The 21,599-nt window shown below is 37.4% G+C and overlaps 1 protein-coding gene across 1 annotated transcript in view; it reads left to right on the top strand.

The window, feature by feature from the left end:
- PCCA (propionyl-CoA carboxylase subunit alpha) overlaps positions 1-21,599 on the top strand; it is a 309,664-nt gene that overhangs the window by 62,102 nt on the left and 225,963 nt on the right. The window contains exons 7-8 of the mRNA XM_056329081.1: positions 1,908-2,021; positions 3,532-3,585. Coding sequence (XP_056185056.1) covers positions 1,908-2,021; positions 3,532-3,585 — 168 coding nt within the window. The remainder of the gene's footprint in view (positions 1-1,907; positions 2,022-3,531; positions 3,586-21,599) is intronic.

Consider the following 21,599-nt stretch of genomic DNA (forward strand, 5'->3'; position numbering starts at 1 on the left):
CAACAACTTTAAGCATGTAGAGTGATCATGCAAATAAAAGTATTCAAGGTCCATGCTGTTTTTTGTACTTAGTGTGCCAGGAGGGATGACAGACAGGCTAATCTTGATAGCATTTGATCAAAATAGATTACTGACTTCTGTTGCTGTGGTATACTTGCTAAAAAGCATTAAAATCCTGCTGCATGATTGTCTGTGCTAGTGCTTTAGGGGTTTTTGGGTTTTTTTTTTTTTGTTTGTTTTGTTTTGAAATGTGAGGCTAATGCTGTAGTGGTAAAGTAAAACCATTGTGAAGCAATAATCCAAATGTGAAATGCATCTCAGTTCTAGGAGGTTATGTGAATTCTCACATACTCAAGTATACAGCAAATTCAGAAGCTATTTAAGAGATGCCCCCAGAAAGAAACTTGGAATTAGGTGGCAAGTTAATGTTCCTTCCTGGTAGTAGGATTAACTTTTGCAAATTCAATAAAAATGAAGAAAGAAGTAAAGCATTTCGTAAGTGACTCTTGTGCTTCTTCTGTGTGTCTTGCTGTACTCACATGAACACTTATTGCTCATTGCATTCTTCAAAGTAGTTTGACTAATGCTTGTCACTGCTTCTAGATGATTTCCCCCTGCCCCCCCCCCCCCCCCCCCCCCCCCCCCCCGTTTGTTCTGAATGAGCCAACAGAATATGTGGGTTACATTACTGCTAACCTTAGTGTGTCATAACTGACAGCCTTCATGCTACCTGTAAATAAAGTTTATTTTCACAAAAAATAAAATTCCCTGTTCATAAACTGCAAATACTTTGAATTTCACGTGTGAAAACTTGTTTTCTAAAAGAATGCCCCCTTTAAACAATTTATTGTTTCGCATGCTGAAGATGATATAAAATATTTCATAAAGGTAACTTAAAATTGGTAAGCATTGGAAATGTCAAACTGTCAGTATAAATGAGTCTTACTGACACATAACTAATACAATCTTACACAGTTTGAGCAATGGCATGCTTTCTTAAATACAAACTGAAAGGGAGCTTACAAAAGGAGAGCAGAATGAGGAAAAACTGGTTGTTCTGTTTCTTGGATCTGTGTGTATCTTTAAAGGAAAAGAATTCTGAACTCTGAAAACATGTTGAAGACCAATCTAATTAAACTTTTGTAACTTTTTCTTCAATTTAAGTGTGCATATGAATTGTAAGTAGACTTGAGACTTCAAACCTAACTTCAAACTTCAGACCTAGCTATTTTATTATTCCTGGTAAAATATTGGAAACGTTTGTCCCTTTTGTATAGTTCAGATTTGACTAAAAAATGTTTGGCAAATGCATATAAATGAGGATACAATGGATTAGGAATCCAACATGAGCCTGCTTAAATAATTCTCAAGATTTTCTGGTTCACGTGTAGTGATATTGAACTCTTTAGTCATAGGCTTTAATTTGTGCATGGTGCTGACCTGATGCTGTGCAGGGACACTCACTGCATCCCTTCATTCAATTCACTCTAATTATCCCCAACTTCCTGGGGAGCCTGCTTAGAACTGGTCATGAATGTTTGTTATTAAGTATTAAGATATTAGACTACCCTGGTTACATGTAACAAAGTAGTTTTTAGTCTGAATTTACATATAGATGATCAGTATAGGAAGCTGAAATTGCATTTGTCATGATGTTATTTAATCAAATTCAAAATAATATATTGGAATAATAAAACACTTTGACAGTGACTTAAGCTTGGAGTTAAATGAAATGAGATTTATTGTGTGAGTTCTTGTATGTCAATGTCGGTAATTTCAGTGTGTATTTTAGAGTGGTTATGGTATGTAAATTATCTTTGAAACAATCAGATTTGTGTGCATATTTCAGGGTGACGGTAATTATTTTTGCTGGGAGCATCTGTTAATGCAGAATATTGCCTCTTCAGGTTCATGTGAAAATGGCGGACGAAGCTGTCTGTGTTGGCCCAGCTCCCACCAGCAAAAGCTACCTCAACATGGATGCCATCATGGAAGTCATTAAGAAAACCAGAGCCCAAGCTGTGAGTCTGAATGAGTCTATCTGCTGCAGCTGTTTCATATATAGAAAGCAGAAAAGCCAGAGTTTGTATTTTTTTTTTTTTAAGGTGTGGGGGGGAAGTGATTGAATATGCTATTCCAGTTAGTTCATGTCACATGAGTTAAATGTGTCTGAAATCGCTACTGGAAATCAAAGGCTTTGTAGCATCTGGCAGCACTGGTCGCTGATCCTGCAGGTGGCTGCTGGATTCAGCTTTCACACCAGGGAGCAGCTTCAGTTCATTTCCAAATTTGCTGGGGGAGAAAAAAAATACCAATTAGTTTTGAGCACTAACCCTTTATATGCCATAATGGCTTTTTTTGAATGTTTTACAAAGTGTGTCCAAAAAAGGTTTTGCTTAGACATAGTTTGAATCACTTTCTAAGTCATAGAAATGTTATTTGCAGGAAGGTAAGGTAAATGGAGCATCCCATGATTATTTTTGTTTTAGAACGTTCACAAAATGCTTGTTAGCTTATATGTGTAAATGTGGGCTCTTCTGCCTTTCTCTCTCCAAATTGGCCGGAGATTCTAAAGCTCAACAGAAATTGGCTGGAAAAACTAATGTGTAGTCATGTTCGTATGCCTAATCTTCTTTGTTCTGTCAATGAAATAAACTTAATATTCAGGGGTGCTGTACACAGAGCATTTATTAAAATAAAATTTGATGGGTGTATATGAGCAACACTAATTACCCTGGAACAGTTTGGATCAACATTGTAATTTATTTCAGAGAAGATGTTTTGGTATAGTGCTTTCAGGGGCCAAAAACTTTCCCATAAAGAAAAAAAACTGTCTCCTTCCTTCTGAGTTTCTGAATATGGAACTTAGTTTTTTAGGGTCTTTAAAAGAGGGGAATAAAATGGCTTATACTTTGTCTATCAGCGTATACTGGATCAAGAATCTTACGTGAATGGTGAAAAGAAAAATGAAAACTTTCTCACATTCGTCTCAGTTACGCTAGGTGTATATTGGGGTGTGAACAGCAAACTAGGCACGCAAGGTTGTATGACCTAAACTAATGAAACAGTAAACAGTGTTCTCCAGCAAGGTTCACCGGAGTTAGGAGCCTTAAGGCTGCTGTTGTAATCAGTGTTAGAAATATTTGGGGATGAGGAGCATTTTATAATGGCTACTAAGAAGTGCGTAGATGAGCGTATATGGTTAAATCTGCAGTGAGATAAACGTGGCAAAATGGAATTAAAAAGAGCAGAAGGCAAACACCAAAGGGAGTGTGTCCATTGCTCTGCACACAGCACCTTTCTCTCTAGTTAAGTAAGGAATGTTTGTTTCAGAAATGGCAGTTCAACCAGCGAGTCTTTACAGCTTGATGTAGGACAGAGAAATGAGTGTGTTAAGATAGTTTCAGAATGTATTAACTAGTTTAAATGCTTAGTGATCTACTTCACCTTCCTCAATATTTGAAAAGGTCCTAGCAAATTTGGTGTCAGGCTTCAGAACTCAATCAATTTTTATTTTTTTCTCCCCCCAAGGTACACCCAGGATATGGGTTTCTTTCAGAAAACAAAGAATTTGCTAGACGTTTGGTAAGTTATTTCTAATTATTTGGCTGTCAGTGATGTCCTAGGTGGCATATAGTCATTCCAAGGTATCTGAGGAGTCAAGATACTTATTCAAGGCAGATCTAAAAGATACCTTAAGATAGGAGACTTCAGTATGCTTTCTGTGCATGTGGTTTTATTGCATTTGAGGGTGTAATTGCAGACCCTTTTCCTTTGGGAAAAGGGGAGGTGCCTATTTGTAAGAACTTTACCAAGGATGTAAGAACCTTTTGGCATTTTCACTCGTGCCTGTACTGTTTATGAGGCTGAGCTGTAAAACTGGGTCACTGAAATAATCTAGGTTAAAAGTATCTGGTTTTAAGTGATCATTTTGGTGATTCATAGCACAGCTGGTGAACAGCTGTATCAGCGGCCCTGAGAAGGTGCTGAACTGCATTTTCAGGATGGGAGTAGAAAGCTGTTTAAAAACTGGCTTCTCTGCTGGTGGTCATGCATTGTGGAGCTGTGTTCTCTGAAAGGACCAAGAGAGTCAAGAGGGTGCTGTTTTCACTTAGTGTGTGAATTCATAAAAATTATTATTCACAACCTCTTTACCTCAGTGGAGTTTTTATTTATCACAAAAATAGATATATGGCCTTTTTACTGATTTTATTTTTTTGGGAAAAATTTCGTGCAGCTGCTTATAAATTTGAGCAGTGCTAGGAGAAAGTTATATGCAAAGTGTTTTAAGCAAAGTCCTGAGTGGATGCTGTGTGTGTAGTCACTGCATATCATGTGTTTTTATTGTCTGTTGGTTTCACTGAGAATAAGTACAAGCACATAGTACACTGAAATTTCCAGTAAAAAGCTGTTGCAGCTACCAACTTTGTTACAGAGGTAAATGAACCATACAGCTGAAAAAAACCTCAATCATTTTACAGGCAGTAAGATAAATTTGTTGCTTGTTTTGAGAGTAATTTGCACCTTTTTGATTCGGGGTAAAAAAGACAGATGAGGAATATGCTTCTATAAAATGATAGCTCTTTAGTTCTTAGCATTTGTAGAATAGCTCTTGTTTCCACATCTCTTCCTTGATTATGTCCCTTTTGGTTTGAGTTCTAATTGTAATACAGACCTTTACTGTTTAGTTGGTGTTAGAGAATACCACCTGTTCACTAAGGAGACTATTTGGGAATGAAATCTCAAGTTTTTATACTTCATAGTTGCTGTGCTTTTTTAAAAGCCCCCAGATAAAAACAAATGTATATTCTGTGTGATGATGAGTGCATCCTGCTGGTTGCTGGGTGGTGGTGGTCATAAAGTTGAAAGGAATTCTAAACACTTGGCGTTTGCCGGGATTTACCAAATCTAGGGTAATCTCTTACATGTTATTTTCATGCAGTTGGGCAGCTTCCTTTTATCACTGTTCTGCTTCATGTACCAGAGCCTCTTTTTTTAGAGGGAAGATTCCTGGCTTAATTTATAACAAACTGTGTTCCCACTGGATTAGACCAGCAGGATAACTGGCTTTAGTTGACAGTTCCTGTTTTTTTAATAACAAAAAAATTAATTGAACAGAAGTGCTTGCTCATGCTCTTTTGCTTTATATTTTGCTGCCAAACATTGAAATTTGATAGTTATTACTCCAAACTGGGTGCATTTCCTAGTAATCTCCAATTTGATGTAAATTACAATATTGGTGACATGACAACCTGGAAGGCTTTTTTTTGGTGGGATTAAACTGAAATGGAGGAAGTGCAAACATTCCTGTGATTCCCCCCCCCTTCCCATTTCTCATCTTTTCACTCAAATCCTTAGAATAGTGAATTCCTGAAATAATGTGGTGACTAGAAACATGTTCAAGTTTGGGTTGGTGCTACAGTCTCAAAATAGCTTTTAATTATGTTTGAGAAACCTGGTGTATTCCCTTCTCAAAAAATACAATAAAACAAGGTAGTTCTACTTTGCTTTCTCAAATGCACTATTTAAAGTCTCAATTAAGGCAGAATCATGCTTCCCTTCATGTCAGTGGCTCTAGAATACCAAACCCCTCGTGAGAATTGGTGAAACAACCTGTTTTTTTATCGCTGAGGGCTGGTTATGTTTTTTTCAAGACACCCCGATTAATATATTTAGGAGGAGTACTTGCCTGCTGTTTCTTTTCTTTATTAAAACCTATAACAAATGTTAGAAAACTGTTGTGAAGTTGTCAAAGATGTGTTTTTATTCTGTTTCCTTTCTCCCTTTCTCTTCCTTTTCGCATACACTGTTTTGTTCTTTTGTACTGAAAGTATTGATGAAACTTGTGAAACCTGGGCTTATTTCCTGGTGTGCATCTGTACTTTTAAAACAAAATATCTAGATTCAGAAATAGAGAGCTACACTAAACTTACTAAACTTGCCAATCTGTCTGTAAGAGCTGTAATGAGCTCAAAGCAAAGCTTTGTCTTCAATTAACATGTGGAGGGTCAGTTCACATGTAATCCCACTGTGTGTGTTTTGAACAAAAGCATGGCTTTTTATTCATTATTGCCTAAATGACTCATGGAATAGCACACTGCTATAGACAGTCCTTGTGAAGAACTTGATGGATACATTTAGAGTATTGAAAATTAGTAGTCTTCCCCCCCTCCCTTTAGAAACTTAATTTTGTTCTCTCTTAGAATGGGGGAGAGCACAAATAAATGATCTGTTGTTTCCAAAACAAAATTTGAAAAAAGCAATCAGTGGGTGAATATCTGGCATGTTGTTTATTATGATCCCATAAAAAAGTTGGTGCTTTCAGCCCTCTCTTCATGTGTATCTATTCTGGTAGCTGTTGGTGGCTGACAGAAAAGGGATCCATGGAATTTATATCAAGTGAGTCTGTCAAAGGTTACCTAAACCTTAAGGTCAGTTTCTTAAAGATGGGTATTTTAATGTGAAATCTTTTGTAAACCTTTTAAGCTAATGCTGATAAAACTAGTTATTATGTAGAATAATAAAACATGGGTTTGTGCAAGTGAATCTTACTTTGCATTTTGATTTTTAATTCAGAAATTTGAGCTATCCAACTTGGAACTCTTGCCGTGCTTTATAAAAATGATCTGTACATTGGAGTTGTAAAATATAGTGTGTAAGTTGTTACTTACAGTTTATGTATGCAGAGATATTTGCATGTAAGCTGTTTGCTTCCTTCAAGAAATAATTCCATAATATTCAGTATTGACACAAATCTAAAGGTGCAGTTAAAATCTATTGCCACACTGGAAAAGAAAAAGTAGTGTCTTTGCCAGATACTATGCTGAGCTGCAAGAACAATTTGTTCCTCCATGCTTTAGAAGAATTTGCTAGTGACCTCTGTATTTATGTTAGCTTGTTTAGTGTTTCCCATTATATAAAATTAATGCAGACCCTTTCTGAGAAGCTCTATAACCTCTATTGTCTGCAGCAGGTCTTTGAAATTCAGTAAGGAGAAAGCTCTGAGACTAAGATTGAGCCTTTTGGTTAGCCTGTTTTTGAAAGATACACTTTTCTGAAATTGCAATTTTCCTTTCCTTGCTTGCAAACCTCTAAGGCAGGTGTTGTGGCGGGGGGTGAGGGTGCTGAGTCAGGTCTCTTCACATGTCAAATACTTTGGGATTGGCCCATGGTCCCGGTGCCTCTTTATTTCCTTCTTTTCTTACCTGACTGAAGGGAATGGGGGAGAAAAGAGAGAGAAAGCAACTGTGTGGCTGGGTTATACAGTCATTATTCCAGAGTCAGTGCTGCTTCTTGTAGTCTATCTGATGTTAGCAGCAAGTAGGAGCCTTACTTCTGTAGCTGAGGTTATGTGTGTTCTTGCTTCCTGATAATGGTTGGAAGCTTGACCCTTGGTGCGTGGTGGCTTGGTGTTGCAGTTCCTTATAATGGGATCAGTTTTCCTCTTTTTAATTGAAAGGAAAACACAAATGAACTTCCCCTTCCCCTTCTGTCACAAAAGTATCTTAAGAAGCTACTGGGTAAATTGGCTAAATGAACACTGTTCCTTTTTAAAGTGTAGTATGAACAATACCAGTTTGCAGGATTTATACTTTCAGTGTATTTTGCTCTCTTGCACATATGTATATGATAGAGCTCCTGCTTTCATTGGTGTGCATTGTTGTGTATTTTCTTCAAGAAACCTGTGGAATTTGTGCATAACGTAATCTTCAGATGGTAAGAATTAAGTTTAGAAATGCAACCTTTATCTGGAATATTTTTCTTGAATGCAGCCTTGACAATACTATCCTGATGCTCTGTTTCTTGATGCAGACAAAGCCAGCCACCAAAAAAAGCCTGAAATCTCCTCCTTGTGATAGAAGCCATAAACATGGTGGGACAAAAGTATTCACTTTTGGAATAAAATATGGACCTTCTTGGAGTTCCTAGTGGAACCTGTTTTTTTATCCATCTTTTGTGCCCTTTTAGCAGCTACTGTTTGGCATGACTAAGGGGAGAACAAAGCAGCAGGCACTATTTCTCTTTACCTTTGAAGCTAGATTAACATTCTTGGTGGAATTAAAAAAAACCAACAATGTATTGTCTGAAATAAATGAGCAAACAATGTATATGGAAATGATTGCATGTTTGTAAATAGCTGTTAAGTTTGAGATGGAAAAGGTAAACCAAAAACTAACATATGTCATCCCCTGTAAGGGCACACATCTGACATGTGAAGAATTTTGTGCTGGTGGATCCATAACCCTATGCAGAGCTAATTATGGGATTAGTCACCTGTTAACTCTTAATGGCAGCAGTGTTTCCTCACTGGCTTTGTTATTCGTTAGCAAATTCTGATGCTCCTTTATCGTGATTCAGTGGACATAACATTTTTGAGAAGCATTTGGTATGATTTTCATGCTGTTTCCGCATGCATTAGTGCCCTACCTGCCAATTCACGTGACTGGTTAGTATTTCTGCTTTCCAAATTGCAAAGTGGTGGTTGAAAAAGGCAGCTTTGGAAATGCGGTGTTAAGAAGCTACTTATGGCAGAGAGTGTATCCTTCAAGGAGTGGGGCAGACAGAGCTGTTAATGTGGGTTTCTTAGTCTGTTCTGCAATGCCTAGCATGTCTTTTTCTGCCTAAGTGGCAAAGCGCTTACAGCGCTGTCTGTGGTGCCTTAAGGTGCTTTGTCTGATGTCTGATGGAGACTGTGCCTTTGCTGGGTAATAAAGATTAGGCAATGTACTTGTCTAGGTGAACAAGTCACCAATTTTCCCGCCTGGAAAGCTGTGCCTGTGGGACTGTAATGTTGATGGGTGACGGCTTACCGTCTGAGGCATAATGCTTCTGAATGTTATTTGTATTCTTGTATTAATCACAAGTAGGCTTTTTTCTTGGAAAAAATCTGAATCATCTGCAATATCAGGTTGTGTGAAATCCATGGAAGTGATAAATACTGCATGTATTAAGTCATGGGCAGTATTTGTCAGACGTTACTTGTCCTCTGCTAGTGCATGTGAGCTAGAAAAATGACATGGAGTCATTTGAACTATCTGCTTAGACACTTCCTGGTGTGAAAGTAGGAAGGCTGTATTACTTTGTTACTGTAGAAAATGTCACAGAACTTTGCTAAAAGCATACGATGGGTTACGTTATCATCAGTGTCCGGTTTGATTGCCTATGCTACAAAAATTGATACCACTTCTGCTCTGTTGCAACTTCCAAATCTTTTATCTTGAGGAGCTGCTGTGTACAGCTAGAGTGCTTTTCTTGAAGTATAGGCTTCTGTCTAAACTTGAAGTCTCAGGGTGCATATCCACAGGTCTTGTGAATATGCATGTATTTAAAGACGTGGGGTGGTCTTTTGGGTGGCTTGTGACAGAAATGTTCTCCTTCCTTTTGAGTCTTTTGCCTAAATGCCATAATCTTAGTGTGTGGTTTTGTTTCTTTTTCTTGATCTGCTGATCGGGCAACTTCCGTTGACATGGCAGTCTTGACCTATTTGTATTTGTTTTTCACTTAGAATAAGCCTTTATTTTTAACTTGTGTTTTTTTATAGCTGTGTATTTTTTTTAAAGTCGCTTATGTTGAAAACTTGTAACACATGCAAGTGTTCTTGGAAAAAGCACAAACACAAAACCTCTTGATTTAAATAGTAATGTCAAGCAACTTGAGACTCTCAGTGGATGAAATGTGGGTTTGTGTGAGTTCTGGAACGATTTAATGCTGTGCATGTGATTAAAGAATACATTAAGAATGATTTTTGCCTATCTGGACTATCATAAGTCATTTAATATTTCTCATGAGATGCCTTTCAACAGCAGCGCTTTGGCACACTTATTAGGGTGTGTGGTTCTGCAAATGAATGGTTTTTTGGAATCCCGATTTGTAGAAATTAGTTATTTCTTGACATGCAGTGTCACTGCAATAGCACTTACTTCCAGGTTTGCTGGAATCCTTCACATTGCTTCTGAAATGCTTTGTTCTGTCCTCTTTCTTCCGCTGTTGCTGTGTCTGGTTGTAAGAATAAATCTTCTTGCTTTGTTTCCACAATTGCAATTATATTAATTGTATATAACTGTGTTTTTCCTCATTGCAATAGCAGAAAGCTTGTGAGTGTAATGCTCTATAATTTTTATATAGGTAACACTGTTTCCTTTAACTTTCTGTGGTTTTATTCTACTATTGATTTGCAGTGATGCAGACAAGCTTGTCTGGTTATGGTGAACTCTGTCCATTCTGAGCAAAGGTGATTTGTTAGTTTGTCCTGTTTGTAAGCTAGCGTGGTAACCTTGAAAATGTGATGTCCTTCTCTGTTTCCAAATCAGTTTTAAATGGCCCATTGATACCAGTGGAGTTGGATTAGACTTGAACAGTTAAGAGGTGCGAAGTCTTTGAAATAAGAACTTCTGTTGTCCTGTGGATTTTAATATACTTTTGTGGCAAGGCAGGTGTGAAGATTCAGCTCAGAATTCAACAACAACAATGCTTCCTCAATAATCACTTTTTTTTTCTGCCTACATTTTAAGAAATAATACATTTTATAGTGATAGATGATTTGTGTTCAGCAGTTTCACATTGCAGATTGGACACTTAAGGGTTTCTATATATTCTTCCTAAAATATGCACATCAAGGAAATTAATTCTGGCTTTAAAGATGGATGCAGTTTAGTGATTGAGTGGATTATTTTTTTTTGTGTGTGTACCACTACAGAGCTGAAATCTATTGAAACAAGGATGTTTGTGATAGAACCATTTTCTCTCCCACAGTTCTTACTGTTTAATCTTTTGTTCCCTTCTGTAGTTGAAAACTAAATGCAGGAAGTTATGAACCAAAATCTGTTTACTGAAGTTACACTACTAGCCAGCAAAGATGGCTTCTTACAGCATACTGTATTTTCATACATAAGGGCTTTTGTTACTGATAGTGGTGTGTTACACGAGGAGGGATATGAACATGCAAGCCTTTCATCCTAAGGCTAGGAGGTAATTACTTTTGAGGTAAGAGGAAAACTTTCTCAATTTATTTGTAGAATTTTGTTTAGCTTGAAGACACTTATCTGTTGCAATAAGTGATGCTCTGTGTTTTTGTGTTCCTCTGTTTTAGTGACTCTCTAAGAATGAAGATGGTCTGTTGAGTCTTCATTCCTAATTCACACCCTTCTTTAGTTGGCTTTTTGTGTTTGAGTTTTAGGAGGGTAATGTCTCCTACTTTCTGACACTTTTAGATCAGATTCTGATACTTGACCTCTAATGGATCTACTGAGACTGTGAAAGAGCTTCATGAAGGGAGGATCATGACTGGCAGCTCTTTCAAAGGCCTGTGAGTGATTTCCACGTTAGCTGAAAGGCTTTTGATGAACATGTTTCTAAAGATGACCTATTATCCTGGATTGGTCAGAATTTTTTGGGGCGGCTTTGTTTTTCATGGTATGTGACTGTAATCTTCAGGAAGTATTTTCTTGAAGTTAGTACTTAAGATCATGTTGAATTATCAGAACTTGATCTTACAGTTCTATAAACTTAGATTTTATCTTATGCTGCTGTTCAGTTCCTTTTATATTGTTGTATCTGTCTTGTTCAAAACTGTTCTGTAGGTATTTAATATGTCTGCAGTATGTTTTATTGCTGCTGTAAAGTGGTCAGATATTCTGAATAGTTGCTACAGCAACAAGACTTAATATACTTGTTTGTTCAGCATACCACAGGATTCACTTGTTTGAAAATCACTTCTTGGGCAGGAGGTTGTAGTCTAGCTTTTCTGTGGTCTCTGAACTGTTCCAGCTGCTTCTGCGTGTTGAAGCCACTGTCATATGCCAGATACGATTGGTTATTGAAAGTGCATTGAAACATGGGAGAAGTTCAGTTTTATTTTTTACTGTTGCATAGATCCACCAGTTACAGAAGCAGCGGAAGCTGTAAGGGATGCAAGACAAGCTATATTCAGGCATGTCAGAATTAAGTAAAGTTTTGCAGTATTTAAACTGTTTAATTTCACTTGATAACTGTTTAATGTCACCTCTTGGCCAGTTTCATGAAACTTAAATTAAAAATGGGGTTACTATCAATGTGCATGCATTCCTGATTGGACATTTCACACATTTGTCCAGCTTCATAATTTTTACATCAGAATTGTGTAGAAAGCATATACCTGCTGAACTCACTGTTCAGAGGTCAGTTCTTTAATTGATACTAAATTATGGCTTTCGGTACACACAGGGTTAAGTGAAAAGTTTGCAGTAATATCTAGTGAGCTTTTTTCCTTTAATGTGCTCATTAGCAGTGGCAAGTCCAGGTTTTAGCACACGTCAGTAATTTACATTTCATTGCTGAGTGGCTGCCCTTGTTCAAGAGTTGTTTCTAAGCTGATGAATATACTTGTGTTGGGAATAAACTGAGTAGAAGAATTGAAAGCCAAATACCCTGCCAGGCTTTTCAATGGGTGCCGAAGTTTCTAGTGGGTCACTGATTAGTAATGCATGGAGTAGCAGGGAAATGCAAAGATGATGTCTAGAAAGGTTACTTCAGGTAGGTTTTACCATCAAACTCCTCTCTATCTGTAACTGCCTTTACAGTCACTCTCCTCAAAATTCTTCTCATGGCAGGCCTTCTCCTAATATGAGAATGTGGTACCTTAGATAGACATCCCAACCAGCTTACTTTTTGAGAGATGGCACAGGAGAGTAATACTCGTGCAAGGAGTCCTAGAAGCAAATGATCTTAATGGGCTGTACAGTTTCCTGGTATCAGATTATGATGATGATGGGGATCTCTGTAAATATTTGCTCTTGCCCTTTTTTCTTTCTTCTGCTTCATCTGATACTGACTTGTCTTAGCTCGAAGATGTGTATTGTTCACCGCTGTAATGGCAAATAGATGTGTGTTGGGATGAAGTAGCATTGTGGTTGGCAATTAAGATGCAAGACAAAGGTTACTAACTTTTTTGGGGAAACTGATGCTTTCATGTGGCAACACCATAGTTTGGTAATAAACCCAAACAATTAACTAAATGTATTTGTGGTGGAGTGATATTCTTGCTATTTTTTTCAAGCTGCTCTATTTTCAGAGCACTATGTGGAAACGTATACTGTGAAATTATACTTCCCTTTGTAGAGAGTCCTGCATATATTTTCTGTCCGAAAGGATAGGTATTGCTAAATTTACATATGTACACGGACAACTAAGCATTTTTATTCCCGATGCCCGTTAGGATCATACTGACGTGTTCTTCAGAACTCTAGCAAAAGAGCACTGGTGCTTACTCTTTCCCACTCTCTCTGTAAGGTATTGTGAACACTGTTTATATTCAAGCTACTTATTATACAGTTTGGGGATGGGGAATGCATTAAACATTTAGAATGGGGGAAAACCAGCAAAAGATATTCCAGAACGTTCTTGTGAATAAAACCTGCCAGTTCATTGTGTAGGAACTTGTGAACCCTTTTATTAGCCTATCTGAACATTAGGTGCATATATTTAAATGAGAATGTTTGCAGAAAGTAGTCATTTGAATATTTTTCACACGCTGGAAATATTTTCATAGCTGCCTTGGTCAAATTTGGAATTCCTATTGTTAATCTGCAAAATAGCTACTTGGGTTGTCTGGGAAGAGCGTTGCCTTTAGCGCTGTGCTAACACGTTGAAGGAATCTGAAGTAGTAATTCAGAACCTCAGTTGACTGAGACTGTGACTAGACAACAAATAGTAGTTTATGAGCTAACAGGTACCAACGTATCTATAGATGTTGCTGGAAAGGCTTTTTTTGATTATGAGCCAAGACATTTTTGATGGCTCATAATAAAATAACTGGGGAAAATTATGCTTTTTTTTTTTTAATAAACATCTGTCAGATACTTTGCCTTGTGGTTAGGACACTTTAATGTTCTTTACTCTTTCAAAAAGCTGGAGTTAATCACAGCTAAGCATGGAAAAGACATTGAGCTAGTAAACCCCCCCCCCCCAACAGTCAAGAAGGTGTCTGAGTGGAGCTTCCACAGGAGCGGGGAGAACATTTTACACTTTAAACTTAGAATGGTTTTGGTTTCTTTTTTTCAGTTGCAGCTGCATAAAGTATTTGTAGCTTCATGTCTTAGTGTTGGACTGTGGTTCTGAATTGATCAAAAAGGGAAGGGGTGAAGAGTGCTTTCAGTTAAGATTTCCTCTTGCAGATTTATGGAGGGGCAGGCTTCTGGGATGGGGGCTTAGCCTCTACTGAATAGGTCCTCTAGCTCTGACCTCCTGCTGCCTGGCTGAATGTGCTTCGTGATGGCTGACTAAACAAATGGTGGCTATTGTGCATGCTGCTGCCCTTGTCATTTAAGAAAGATTAAGTTGTACTCTAAGGCACTGTCTACTGTATGTACTTCTGTGCAGGGCTGTGCAGTTCTTAAAAGGCAGGTGAACTGTTTGGTTTCTGGATCTTGTGGCTTTTTGGTGCTTTGATCCTTTTCTTGATTGAGCAAGAGTTGTGGCTTGTAGCTACCTGTGTGTGATCTGGTACAAATGGTTTATAACTGTGAATGCTAGGGCAAAGCTGTTACTGTACCAAAGCTAACTTTGAGTAGGATAATGATTCTTTGATCTTTGGTACAGGATCTGTCCTCAAAATGTGAAGGATATTCCTACAGGTTGGTTGTTTTGGGTTTTCTGGGGAGGGTTTTGTTTGTTTTAGTCTAAACTTTGAATTGGCTTTTTATGGAGCGAGAGGCAGACTTGTGTCAGCCAAATTGGTGTAGTCCATAACCATATCTGTCTTCAAGGAGATTTTTGGTAGCAGGCGTCTAGAAAATTCAACACACATGCAGCCCATACTGCAATGTTCAAAGGATACTTCTCAAGTTGCTCAATTTAAGTAATAGGTGTTGTGACATATGTGGTACTTCAGACATAACTTCTGTGTCCCCAAACTTGATTAAAAAATTTTTAGTCTGAGAGGACAATAAGTACGCATCCATCAGTTTCTGCATCTTTTAGGAAGCCAGAGAGTAACATCAGTAAGGGATACTGCAGTCTCTTATTTTCTGTGTATATTTTTACTGTTCTTTGCAGAAAGAACACTTTAAGATGGTACCCAACTAAAACACCTGAATTTTGTAAGACTTTTACTTTTATTCATTAATTCTATTGTAATAATCCAGATAAATAATTCCTGTAGCAGCCATATTATACAACTGTAACCTTTTTTGGTAAATGGCTGTTGTTTTTTTTTTTTTTTTTTTTAAAGACTTGTAGTGGGCTACCCGAATACTGTGTGACCTTTTACATCTACAAAAGCTGAAAATGCATGTATGTTGTGTATGTAGAACATGCTTCTTAGCACAGAAGGGCTCTCATGAATCCAGTGTGTAGATGTGCTTTTCAAAGGCAGGCAGCAGGTGTGCTGCAGAGTGGTGCTTCCACCTGTCCCACCCAGAGAAGATCAGTTTAATTTGCTCTGGCTGGAACGTATAAAGAGTAAGTTCCCTGATTAGATTTTTTGGCAAGGTGTCTTGCTGGCAAGCTGTGCTTAATCTTAGGGTGTTAAATTCAAAGCCACCGTGCTAAAATAACATTGGGCTTTTTAAAAGCAGGTTACCCAAAAGATCAAAATGCCCAAATGAAGACTCCTTTCATTTGGGTTTCTCGTGTGCACATGCGCGCGTGCATTGACACAGTTTTGCATTAGGTAGTTGCTTGATTCAGTGGGACTCTTGCCTTGCTTAAAGGCTCAGTATTTCTTTGTGTTCACTCTTCAGCATTTGGCTTCAGACAATATTCAGACCTTGCATTGGGCACATGTATATTTAATTTAGCTGTCAGACTTTGTTCATCTGTAGCATATTTGTCAATTTTATGTATTATAATGCAGTTCTCAAAACACCTTGCTGCTCTCGCTTCCCTCCTGCTCAGCTCAGCTCCTGCTATTTCCTTGCATGCTGTCCTCCTTTCTTTTCTTTCCGTGTTCAAAAACGTCTTGGCTTTTTCATCTAGAAAGCATAGGGAGGTCAGAAGATAAGTGGCCTTATTTTCAGTTATTTCCAACTGCAAGGAGTAATTTCAGATAGTCCTGTTTGGATCCTGTGTCCAGTGGGTGGGGCATGCTCTGGTTCTAATGAGTTTTCATATCACCTGACAGCTAGACTCTCCAAAATTTCCTAGAAGATTGTGCAAATTGAGGCTTTCAGTGGCTTATGAACTGAAATATGGGTGACTTTTTCGTGAGAATTAAGAAATTATTTATGATAGAACATATTTAGTGTGATACAACATGGCTTCCATTCTGATTTCATAGTTGTTGATTCAAGTCCTCCAGCTTCTATGTGAAACTCTTGTCACCTCATTTTAAATAACAATTTAAACAGTGTTGTGGCTATTCTTTCTCTTAATTCTTTACTGAAAGTTCTAGCTTTTTGCAGATGCTTAAAGAGATTCTTGTGTGAGGAATACTTGGAGTGGAAGACTGAGTCTAATGAGATTTAGAATTTGACAGAAGTGTATTCAAGTAACAGCATTTACAAAGAATGAGTAAGGGGCACTCTTAAATTCTGCTGTCATATAGGCTAGCTCTGCCTCTCCACTGTAGGCTAGCTTTGCCTCTGTGCTATGCCTATGCCAGAAAGTGTGTATGATAACAAATTTATCTACAAGATTCTGTTATACTTCAGATGTTAATATTATGTTAGGTTGTGCGGTAGATTATAGTTGTACTTTTTTTTTTTTTTTACAAGAGCCTTTTTGTGTTTAGATACTTCCAACTATACAAAACACTTTTCTAGTCATTTCAGGGCTTGATAACTTCAGGGTTCATTGCCCCTGTACATTTTTCAAATTATTAGCTTCCTAATGCTTACAGCTTTAATTTACCCCCTACTGATATCCTTAAATGGGTTTTCAAGAATTTTGAAAGTGGACTACTATAGTTGTATTTCAGTGTTGGTCCTGACTGACACAGAATTTCTTAAGTAGCCTCCACAATTAAAGGGATGGGAGGTTCAAACAGCTCCTACGGCAAGAAGCTAAAGATTCTCTTGAAAATAAATTTGTATTTGGTTTCCTAGAGTGTTTTTGCTTTGCTTACTTCTGATGATTTGCATGTTGCTTTTGTGAGTGCTTTTCCTCTCAAATGTAACTTAAATGTATTAAGTGGGGTATGTGTTCTTGAAATGTAAAAATAATACTAAAACATTTGCTTTTGTTTGGGGGGGAAAAAAAAAAAGATAAACATCTGACATGCTGCATGCCTCACAGCATAAAAAAATCCATAAGGGGCAACTTAAAGAATTGAGTACGTACATTGTATCCATGGAAGTGACGTTAACTACATATTTACTTATTAAGTTTTGATTATATTAAGCATATAATTCATGCTATTGTTTTAGCTTCAAGTGCCAGAAAACTACAGAACTATTTTTTTCGAATTTACAATTTGCATTTTCCATTACAGCCTAAAATTGAAGTAGCAAGGATAAAGTATCTGCAGTGTGTTTATAGGTGAACTGAAGTCTATGCCACTTTGAACCATTCAGTGTTCTGCCACATTTCTGTGGTGAAAGTATTGTTCATGATGACTTCAACACCAGGCATGATTCCTTTTGCAGTTAAACCCAATTGTTATCTTTCCCTCTTCCCCCGTGAGTCTGGCTGTGGGTTTTTTGTGTTGTGTTCCAGTCCGTCCCGTGCCCCCCCCCCGCCATGGTTTTTGACTGCTCTGTGATTTAGGGAAAATGCACAAATCAGTTTTCACAGTTGATGTTCCACAGAACTGGAGTCTAGGAAATGTGAGGCCAAGATTTAAAACCAGGTAAAGAGCAGCAGAAGAACAGAATAGGAAAAAATCCCCCAAACCCAAAACATCCAGCCCTGCCCCCCCCCCCCCCATTATTGTCTGTATTTTAAGATTCCAGTGCAGATAATTTCTGTGAAGTCTGCATTATCATTCAGTGCAGGAATGGTTTCCTACTGAATGTGTGACTCCATGAATGAAATGTTTGTAGTGCCAGGTATTCTCAGTGTCATGTAATGGCACATCAGTCTTGATACACAATACTATAAAAATGCAGTCATTGCAACTGCCTCTAAAAAGCAGTGAAAGAAAACTGTCTTTTTGAATGATAAAATACTATTCCCTTTTAAGGAATTTCTAGTGTTACATGTTTTGTCTTGCTCAGAGTACAATAAAATTCGATGATGGGATTCAGTTCTAGGAATCGCAAACCTTCCTAAAATATTTGGACAGAAAGGCTACTACAGGGATAAGTTAGAGGAGTTGAAATGGAGATGGAACTTGGCAAACGAAAAAGCTGGATAATGATTAGATTTCAGCACAGACAGATAAAACTTTGTAGCCTGTGTTCCTGTGATAGTTGGATCCCATTATTAAAATTAGTGAAGTAAAATGGTTACTATTAAGAGTTTAAATTTAACTTTTGATTGCCTGTACTCTCCTATTTGATTATAAGTGTTTTGATCTTGTATTTCCATAAATGAGAAGATAGCTGGAGTTTGTCCTTTGTTACTGTCTTACAGCCTGAAGTTTTATGTGCACATTGGACCACATTGAAGATTACGGTCAAAACTACAGGTGTCATTTTAATATAGTAACTTTAAGGTAATTGTGCCAAAACTGAGATTAATCAGGTATGCTGTACAATTGCAAACTACCAAAACCTGAACTTGAGTCTTAAAATTGTCACAAAGCTCTGGATGATGACTTAAAGGTCAACTTTTGAGTGTGTTGTTGTTTTTTTTTTTTTTAAAAAAAAAACAACATGGAAAATAACTGAGATTATTTTCTTTAGGCAGGAAAGGAAATGTTAGGCATCAAGCAGTTGGTATGTCTTATTGCTTTTTTGAATTGCATTAAAGGAATTTAGCGTTTAGCTGCATTGTCTGCATTGTAATAGCCAATAATGGAGACACTATCTTAAAACAAGGATCCAGTCTGATCTTCCAGGGGTTTTCAAAACTGCTCAAATGTGTCATGGTGACTTAAAAAACCAACAACTCTGAGCTGTTTATATACTGTAACTTCCCATTACTAAGGCAGCTGGCATTTGCTGGATAATAGTGTTGTTTCTGTAAAATAGTTAAGGGTCTTAATTATCCATGCCTTTTTGAAAAATTACACTGGCTATTATGTGAAAGTAAAGTAAAATGTAAAGTATGTGAGGGGTTCTGTATACTCCTATATGGATTACAAAGGTGTGTCATAATATGTACAAATGGTATATGTATTCAGACTAAGAGAAGACTGTTTAATATATTAAGCATTGTGAAATTAATCTTTATTCAGAGATTAAAATAATGAGTTCCAGATTTATTGTGAAATTGGAGCTCCATATGAGTGAGTAAAACAGAAGCTGGCCTTTCAGCAATCTATCCAGCCTGTTCATGGAAAGGTGTGATAAATGGACCAATGTGAGCATCATCATAAGCCAGTAAAAGTGTAAAACACCTTAAATATGTATGCTTTAATAAACTGGTTGAAATACAATATATTGGAAGAGGATCTTGAGATCTGTAGAGTGAATTTAGTTCTGATTTTGTGACCAGCAAGAACCCTTACATGAACCATTCATACACCAGCAATTAAGAGATTTGCTTTTTGCACAAATACTGCTATGTTTTCTGATGTAATGTTGAAGAATAAATAGCCTTGAAAATGTAGTCCTGAAGCTGAACAAAAATTTGCTTGAAAGCAACTAGATTGTAACATCAATCGCATTTAACACTTAAATGACACTACATTTTTTATTTAAGTGTGTAGTAGTGGAGATTGCAAAGTACAGTAAATGTAGTTATATTACAGTATCACTAATGTCTGTTGTTGACTTCATCTGTGTTAGAGTGGAAACCAAAGAACCTAATTATGCTCACCAGATCCCCATTGTGCTAGATGTCATATACACATGTGTAGTGTGCCTTTTTTGGCTTCGTCCAATTCTGTTAGCATCTGAAGGAAAACAAAAAGGAGTGAGCTAAAAATAAACAGGGAAGAAAAGCCTGGGGCTGTAAATGGGGAAACCTTGATCCCTGTACCCACAAAAAAATCTCAGCCCCCACCACTCTCTTGAAAATGGAGAAATGCAAGCAGTCCTTGTGGCTGGGTAAAGCAGTATTCAAAAGTACGGGCATTTGTCCCTCTTTCCTGAGTTACCTGTAAAGCTTCTCCAATGGGAAGAGTCTTGTGCACTTCATTTATAGTGATTTTTCAGCAGAAACCTTGTTTGAAGTGTGAGCAGCAAAGGCTAAAAATTTTCTACCTTTAAATATTTACGGTGCATTATAACCTTAAGGGACTACTTCATGTAGCTTTTACTTGTTTTCTTAAATGATAAGCTCCTGATATTAATTTATAAAAACCTACAGGATTAGGGACTGGGTGTCTGGACTGTAGTTCTTAAAATTAGTTGCCTGGGAAAGAGTGACAGTATTGGTCTTGGTTTCTGTGTTTTTGGAACTTCCCCATCCTATACATAATATTTTTGAATTCTTTTGAAATGTATTTATATTCAGAGTGAAAAACATGATTTATTCCAGACATGAGTTAATGAGTTCCTTATTTTTGTATTTCTTCCCTGTACTGAAAATCTTAGGAGCCAGGATCTTTGTTCATTGTTCCCCAAAAAGCCCATTTTACACACCAGCTCTAATTCATAAGCTGTTTTTTGTATGTGAGTGTCTTCTGTCAATTAGCTCATTTCTTTGCATAGCTAGTATCTCCCATTGTCTTGTACTCATTTAATTTTGATTTTTTATTTTTCAATTTATAATTTGTTGGCTAGACAAACATCAGTTTTATACAAAGAAGCTAATAAATATGCTCTTCAGAATGTGTTTTTTGTTTAAAAATATACACAGACTGAAATTTTGGCATGGGGAAAGGAGTGAATTTAACTTGCCTCTGAGCAGTTAATGAAATACTGTATTAGGATAACGTAGAGAGCGCATTGTGGCACCATATTTAAAATAACAAAGTATTTCACATAGAAGTGGTAATTCTTACTTGTTTTAAAACTTCGCAAAGCTAATCCTTTACACTTACAATATCGTGCTTGCTTTGCACCTGTTTGAGCCTTTTTTGTATGTCATGTTTCAGTGAAGGTTCAGGTACAGCCTGAGGAAGAGGCTTGGGGTAAGAGTTCTGCGGATGCAGAAGTGTTTTTCAGCAACAGCTCTGAAGCTTGTCAGAATCTTTAATTTGGAGCCGGTCCCTCCCACCTTTCACAAGATGAAAGGCATCCATGTTTGGGAACTGAGAAAAGATCTTTCTTTTACAAAGTGATTAACAGGAAACGTTAATAGTTCTAGATGCTTCAGTGATGGAACCAGTTACTTTTTAGGAGGATGATACAGAGCTTGCATGGTAAATTCCTTTCTGTTCTAGCCTTTCTTCCTCCTGGCTGTGAATGTTTCAAGTCCTACTATAGCTCATGCTGGCAGTGATACCTGCGTTGCTCCTGCAAAGCAAGGAATGGGAGCCATAATACTGTCTTCCGTCTTGTGGATATTTGTGCAAAGGTGCAGTTGCTTAATCTTTATAAGCTAGTTATTATGCTGTTGCAAGGAGATGTTGGCCCTGGCCATGTATTCCTGCTGTCTCCCTTGTGCTGGAACAACTATTTATGTAGTCATCTAGA

This window comes from Falco biarmicus, chromosome 2, assembly GCF_023638135.1.
Source record: "Falco biarmicus isolate bFalBia1 chromosome 2, bFalBia1.pri, whole genome shotgun sequence".
NCBI lineage: Eukaryota > Metazoa > Chordata > Aves > Falconiformes > Falconidae > Falco > Falco biarmicus.